The sequence below is a fragment of the Mytilus galloprovincialis genome, unplaced genomic scaffold, assembly GCF_965363235.1.
Source record: "Mytilus galloprovincialis unplaced genomic scaffold, xbMytGall1.hap1.1 HAP1_SCAFFOLD_133, whole genome shotgun sequence".
Taxonomy (NCBI): domain Eukaryota; kingdom Metazoa; phylum Mollusca; class Bivalvia; order Mytilida; family Mytilidae; genus Mytilus; species Mytilus galloprovincialis.
In genome coordinates this window covers 56,720-63,484 of record NW_027468066.1, presented here as the reverse complement: position 1 = coordinate 63,484, position 6,765 = coordinate 56,720, and the positions used below count along the sequence as shown (strand labels likewise).

General features: G+C 33.6%; 1 protein-coding gene across 1 annotated transcript; it reads right to left on the bottom strand.

The window, feature by feature from the left end:
* Positions 1 to 378: 378 nt before the first annotated feature.
* LOC143060677 (uncharacterized) lies at positions 379 to 5,305 on the bottom strand. The gene is made up of 4 exons (XM_076233624.1): positions 4,751 to 5,305; positions 3,978 to 4,142; positions 3,095 to 3,188; positions 379 to 1,608 (listed from the first exon to the last, which is right to left on the bottom strand). Exons 1-4 carry the CDS (start codon positions 5,255 to 5,257, stop codon positions 659 to 661), a joined length of 1,716 nt encoding a protein of 571 aa, XP_076089739.1. The 5' UTR covers positions 5,258 to 5,305; the 3' UTR covers positions 379 to 658.
* Between the last annotated feature and the right edge of the window lie 1,460 nt (positions 5,306 to 6,765).

The following is a 6,765-nucleotide window of genomic DNA, read 5'->3' as shown; positions in this document are numbered from 1 at the left end:
TGAAGTTATAATGGTAAATTGCCATGATAAGCAAAATTATATTCCCAAACATTTTCATGTCATATGTAAGTACATGTATATGGATATTAGGGAGCTACCATTTGATTTTTATGGGGGGGGGCTAGGACGAAATTTGAAAAAAATAGGCAGGACAGGAGTTTTGAGTAAAAAAAAAGGCAGGATGTGACACTTGCAAAAAAAAACCCGTTAGGACGACAATTTAGGTAAAAAAAGTCAGGATAAACTAAAAAAAAAAAGGCAGGACCGATTAGAGTGAAAAATAAAAAGGCAGGACAGAGATTACAGCTAAAAAAAAATGCAGGACAAAATTTTTCATCCTAGCCCCCCCATAAAAATCAAATGGTAGCTCCCTTATGGGCTTTAAAGTTTATTTTATCAAGCAATTTGTGTAGCTTAACTTCCTCATAAAATATTTTTTCAATACTGAAGTAGAGAGCAAATATTTCTATACGCTTTTGGCAATTGAACTTTATTGCAGGGAACCAGTAGTATGTGTCAACATTGCACTTTATTTAAGGGCACCAGTATTACGTGATTGTCAATATGACACTTTATTACAGTGAACAAGTGCTTTGAGATAGGAATAGGAAGCTTGAGAAATTGTACAAAATGAAAGTAATGAATTAAGACACAAATTTTATGTTTCATGTGAAGCTGCATGTACGCTTGCTTTTTCCAAAGTATCAAAAACTACAGAACAAATTCCACACATAAAAACAGCTTCAGAACTATTAAGCTCAGTTGTTACAGGTTCAGCACTATTTCCCGATGTGGATATAATTGTGGATAATGTTTTATTGGAACAATTGTCTGAATGACGTTTGAGAGATGATTTAGTGGTAAAGATTTTACCACAACTGTTACAGACATATTTTCCTTCTCCTGTGTGAGTTATAAAATGTTCGTCTAATTTGGCTCGGAATGAAAACTCCTTTTGACAAACTCCACATTTAAAAGGTTTGACTGGTTCATGTGTAATGAGATGTCGCTTAAGTCCGATACGGTGAGCAAACGAACAAGAACAAATATCACATTTAAATGGTCTATTTCCTGTATGCGTGTTAACGTGATCATCTAACGTAGCCTTGTTATAAAACTGTTTTTTACATATATGACAGGCATGGGGGAGATTTTTCTCCGATTTTGGTTTGTGTGACTCCATGTGTAATTTTAACTTATATCGTTCTAAAAATTTCCATCCACAAATTTCACAAGAATGTTTTTTATTTCCGTCCGAATGTCGTTTGATGTGCATGCTGAGGTAACGTTTCAAAGCAAACTCCTTCCCACATATAAAACATTCATTGGGACCATGGCTTTCCTCCACATGCTGATTTAGAAACTTACTACTCTGAAAAACCCTTGTGCAGAAAGAACATTTAAAACTTGACAGTTTCAACATTTTTGGACTTGGATATTTTCTATGTGTCTGCTTGCAATGTTCTGTAAGTTCTTCATGAGTTGCAAAGGTTTCATTACAATCCAAACATCTGATTGATACTGATCTTTGGTTGACCTTGACATCCTCATCTTTTATTGGTTGCTCTGAAATGTCATCTTGATGATCCATTGTGGAACTTTGATCTTCTGTAATATAAAGAGGCTAAATTATTGTTTACACACAAAATAAAATAGAAGGATAAATGATTAGCTTCCAGCAGTAAATTAAACCTTGTTTATGAACCTTGTTCCCCCTTAAGAGATTAATGTACAGCAGTAAATCAAATATGATGTGGTCCTTGTTGCCCATTAAACAGACACACAAGCCAAATCTTAATGTAAGGAAGAACTGTTTCCAGAGTCCGCAGCGACAATGGTGATGGTGTCAACAATGTATTAGTGTGTGATTTGGTAAGTTTTATGGGGTACAACTAGTGGTACACATGTAGGTCAATGATAATTGGTATGCAGATGTATTACCATTGCCACATCTCATTGCCATGGAGATTATTTGGCTCTGCCCCCTCAGTCATACAATCCTACATCTTATCTAGATTTTGTCTTTTCTTTATTTACGTATGTCTAACATGAGAAGCCAGTTCATGTCTACTCAGATTAACTCTGTGATTTTTTAATGACTACAAAATCCTGGACTTATTTAAGTTTTTTTTTATATTGACAAAAATAATTAAAGAACAGACTATCGATGTACCTCAGTGTTGCAAAAAAATTATCTATCCAAGGTACAAAAGTACAAAATGTAATAACTAAATAGTTTGTTCTTTTAACTTTTTATTTATATCTCATGAGAAATGAAGGCTTCAGAGCAAAAGCAATAGGATTTTCATTGTAATATATAATTTATAATTCAAAGGGCATATCTTGTTAAAAATATGATAAAAACCTATTTTTAAAAGTGTCAGAGACATTGCTGACATAAACCTATGACATAAGTATATTAAATTCTGGCACAACTCTGTAAAAATTTATTGAGTGGCACTGATTCCATCCAAGAAATTACCAAGTTTCATAAAACTCTGGCAAGTATTTTGTCATATGAGAGAGCTAACAATGCAATTCTCCATATTGTTTTTGCACTGTTCTGCCCTAATGATGCAATTTTCCAAAAATTTAATGTTCCCAATGGACATAACTTTTTGAAAAATAATTGATAGGCACTGATTTTCGAAATCATCCAAGACATTGCTGATACAATGTATAAACCTATGATATAAGTTTAAAATTTGGCACAAATTGTACACATGAAAGCACTAATGATGCAATTTTCCATAAAAATTCCATTGTAATATAAATTCAAATCATTTAAAAATTCTATTGAACTTGTCCAAGACATTGCTGAAATATACCTATGATACAAGTTTCATATTAATCTGTCAATATATGTACAAAGAGCACTAATAAAGCAGGACGGATGCATGTCTGGTTTTTTCATGATCCCTGCAACATCTTACATGGTGGACATAAACGGGGTATTGTATCACAGTGACACTCCAATGATGAAAGACATGAACTTCTGTCAGCTTCATAATATGGTCTCATGTGACTATCTAGGTAATTTGTTTATGCTGGATAGGTGACAGAACTCACTAACATGACCTGTAGTATAAAATACCTGAAGTTTTATCCTGATCCTCAACTATATATAGAACTCCGGCAGCACTGATATTAGTCTCCCCATTTACAGGACTTGTATTGCAGTGCAGAACCTGAAAAATATACACTATATGTTTAACTCCTCCAGAATTTTGTGTCTGTCTCAAGTCAGGAGCCTCTGGCCTTTGTTAGTCTTGTATGATTTTTAATTTTAGTTTCTTGTGTATAATTTGGAGTTTAGTATGACGTCCATTATCACTGAACTAGTATATATTTGTTTAGGGGCCAGCTGAAGGACGCCTCAGGGTGCGTGAGTTTCTCGTTACATTGAAGACCCATGGGTGGCCTTTGGCTGTAGTCTGCTCTATGGTCAGGTTGTTGTCGCTTTGACACATTCCCCATTTCCATTATCAATTATACTAAAATATGTTTTCTATTCCGTGTGCTAATGTTACATTCAACTAAATCAATATTTTTTAATTTAATCACTTTTTGTACTAATACAGATGTAAACATATAGGTACATTTTAGATATAGAGATTATGCATGGTATTAATAACTTTCAATAACCAGTAACACTAAAACATACATGCTGTTCAGTGGTTCAGGTTGTTGTTTGTTGATGTTCAAAAGTGTTTCTAGTTTATCGGTTTTTATATAGATTAGACCGTTGGTTTTCCCGTTTGAATGTTTTTTCACTAGCCATTTTTTGGGACCCTTTAAAGCTTGCTGTTGGGTGTGAGCAAAGGCTCAGTGTTGAAGACCAAATTTTTACCTAAAATGGTTTACTTTTACAAATTATTATTTGGATGAAGAGTTGTCTCATTGGCATTCATACCACATCTTCTTTATTATATGTAGCTTTAAAAGCATTTAAGGGAACCAGCTACATGGATACATACCTTTAAAAGATTGTGTACTGTATTAATGCCTTTCAGGGAACCAGTTACACTAATCTCATCACTTTGAAATTCCGCTACAACATTTGTGGTTTTACACAAAGATAAATATTTATCTGTACCAACATTTGGTTTTCTTTTAAAAATTGCTGTCACTGAATCAAAAATCTGAAAATAGGATGGATATAATATTGTAATGAAGGGCATTATATAATTGTACATGTACAATAACATTTAAGACATAGGGATAGATTTTTTTTTTAAGTCATGCATTGATTGATTTATTGATGTTTAAATCAAATTTCAGCACCATTGCCTATTTCGTTGCAATCAGTTTATTGGTGCAGGAAGGTGAAGGCCACAGACCTGCGGCAGGAAAACTGACAATCTTAGTTAATAAAGATTGGAGTTGAGCACACCTGCCACATTTTTTAAGTCACAAATCTTGTCAGTAGTTATCTTTAGCTCTTTGTGACTTTTCTCTATATAAGAAGTTGTTAATTTATATATATTTGATTGTTTTATTAGTTTCTTTACAGCTGGGGTATATCCAGGTCATTTTGTTCACTCCATCATCATGACATTGAATAGTGAAATACTGTAAACCCATATATTTTTGGAAGTGCTTTATTCAGCGTTTAGCCTTTCCAAGCTGACTTCGATGCGATTTTTTTCACAAATTAAGAAGACTTAATATTATTGCCAATAAGACAACTATCCAACAGAGTCCAAATGAGGCGGATTGAAGAAACTACCGCTATAGGTCACAAACTTACCTCCTTTTCATTTGTACTGCAGTGAGTTTCTGTAGCATCCACAATTTGAAGCTTATGTTTAGAAGGCCCATCTTCTGTAGTAGGAATTACTTGTTGTTTATGCCTATTCGACAGGCCAACAACCTCTGGACTGGACTTCATAATCTGGATATTTGGCTGGGCTTTGTTTGACGGGCCAGCAACCTCTTGACCTAGGTCCATTATCTCCACATTAAGCTGGGGTTTGTTTGAAGGTTCAGTGATCTCTTGACCTGACTTCATTATCTGGACATTAGGATTACCGTTTGACCGATCAATACGGACTGCAATTACCTTCTCTTGGTTGCCCTGACTAACATTTTGAGACTTTACATAAATCTGAGTATTTTGAGATGGCCTTCCTGGTGAAGTGTCTTGTGTACCTTTGCTTGTCTCTTCCTGTGTACCTTTACTGGTACTAGTGTTCAAGGTTAACAAACTTCTGGCAGCCATACTGGTATTGTCCTCCTCTAAAGCTGAAGGTTCCATCTTTTATTTTCGATACAAATCTTTTAAATGCTGCAAAAGACAAAAATTTTATATGGTCTTTATTTCAATATAGTACTCCACAATTCAATTTCAAAAAAATCAGCAAAAGAATCTATGATCATGAAGTTTACCGATACATTTAGGATTTTTTTTTTTTAGAGTAAAGATTAATAAGTGAGCTCATTTCAACAATACAATGTAGCAGCCACCATTTAACATTCGATAGAAATCAACCTTAAGAAAGTCATGAAGTGAAGACTTTGATTGATAAGATGAACTTTGGTCTGTTTTGAAAGGATCTCATAACAACTCGATTACAGTTACAGACTTCATTGGACTTTGTATAAGAGATTTTTTCAAACCCATAAAACATGTAGGTCTAAGGATGTATTGATATTCATTTCCATTGCAAAAGGCCTATCATACTGGTCACACTTATTTTTATACATGTATCATGTGTATACAGTATGTATATAAAGGCGTTAAATGGTCATATTCAGCTACAGTTTGCTGACAAAATGGTTAAATTTTTATCACGATTTATTATAATATACTTATCATTATTGGTCAGAGTTCTCAAAAAAATATCTATTACTTGTATTATTTGAAAAATTAAATAGGGAATGTGTCCATAGGACAGATGATGCACCCACTTGCATGTCATATAAAGTTATAAAGGGACATAACTGAAGAACACTAGGGTGACACTTCTGATATTTGTAATTGATCTGAGTTTTGTGGTAATAAGTATTGTGTATAAGTTTCATAACATTTGGTTGTGGCATACTTTTAAATAAGAGAATGGAAACAAAACAAAATCAGCAATTTTTTGTTTGTAAAGACGATAACTCTAGAACAGTTGATGTGACAGCACCAAAATGCAATCTTACTCTGTGTTTTGTGGTAATAACCATTGTGTATAAGTTTTATAACATTTGGTTGAGGCAAACTAAAGAGAGAAAAAAAACTAAAAAAATCCATAATTTTTCCATTTGTAAAGGGGCATAACTCTTAAACGGTTTAATTGACACAACCAAATTGCAAACTTGATCTGTGTTTTGTGGTAATAATAACCCTGTTTAAAAGTTTCATAATATTAGATTGAGGCAAACTAAAGTTAGAGAACAGAAACGCCAAATCTTACAATTTGTAAAGGGGGATAACTCTAGAATAGCTAAATTGATGCAGTGATATTGTTGACTTTTTTCAAAACTACCTCTACCCTTTTTTATTGGGAAAATATGCATAATTTTCAACAAATTGGGAAATTTAGAATAAACCATGAATTTGACTGAAACTTCAATTTACAGACCCCCTTTCAAGTGTCAAACCCTGCTTTGAAAAAAGACCCCTTTTTGCCAGTGATGATACATAAATAGACCCTCAAATCTGCACATATAGCAATTTTAGCCCTTTTAAATACCTTTTTGTTAGGTGTGAGCCAAGGCTCAGTATTGAAGGCCGTACATTGACCTATTATGGTTTACTTTTATAAATTGTTATTTGAA

Bases quoted from the DNA above. Each gene is read 5' to 3' on its own strand.
- LOC143060677 (XM_076233624.1), bottom strand. From the start codon at position 5,257: ATGGAACCTTCAGCTTTAGAGGAGGACAATACCAGTATGGCTGCCAGA. The intron at 4,143-4,750 runs GTAAGTTTGTGA...TCCTATTTTCAG, and splicing joins GCAGTACAAATGAAAAGGAG to ATTTTTGATTCAGTGACAGC. The intron at 3,189-3,977 runs GTATGTATCCAT...TATATTTTTCAG, and splicing joins CAGTACACAATCTTTTAAAG to GTTCTGCACTGCAATACAAG.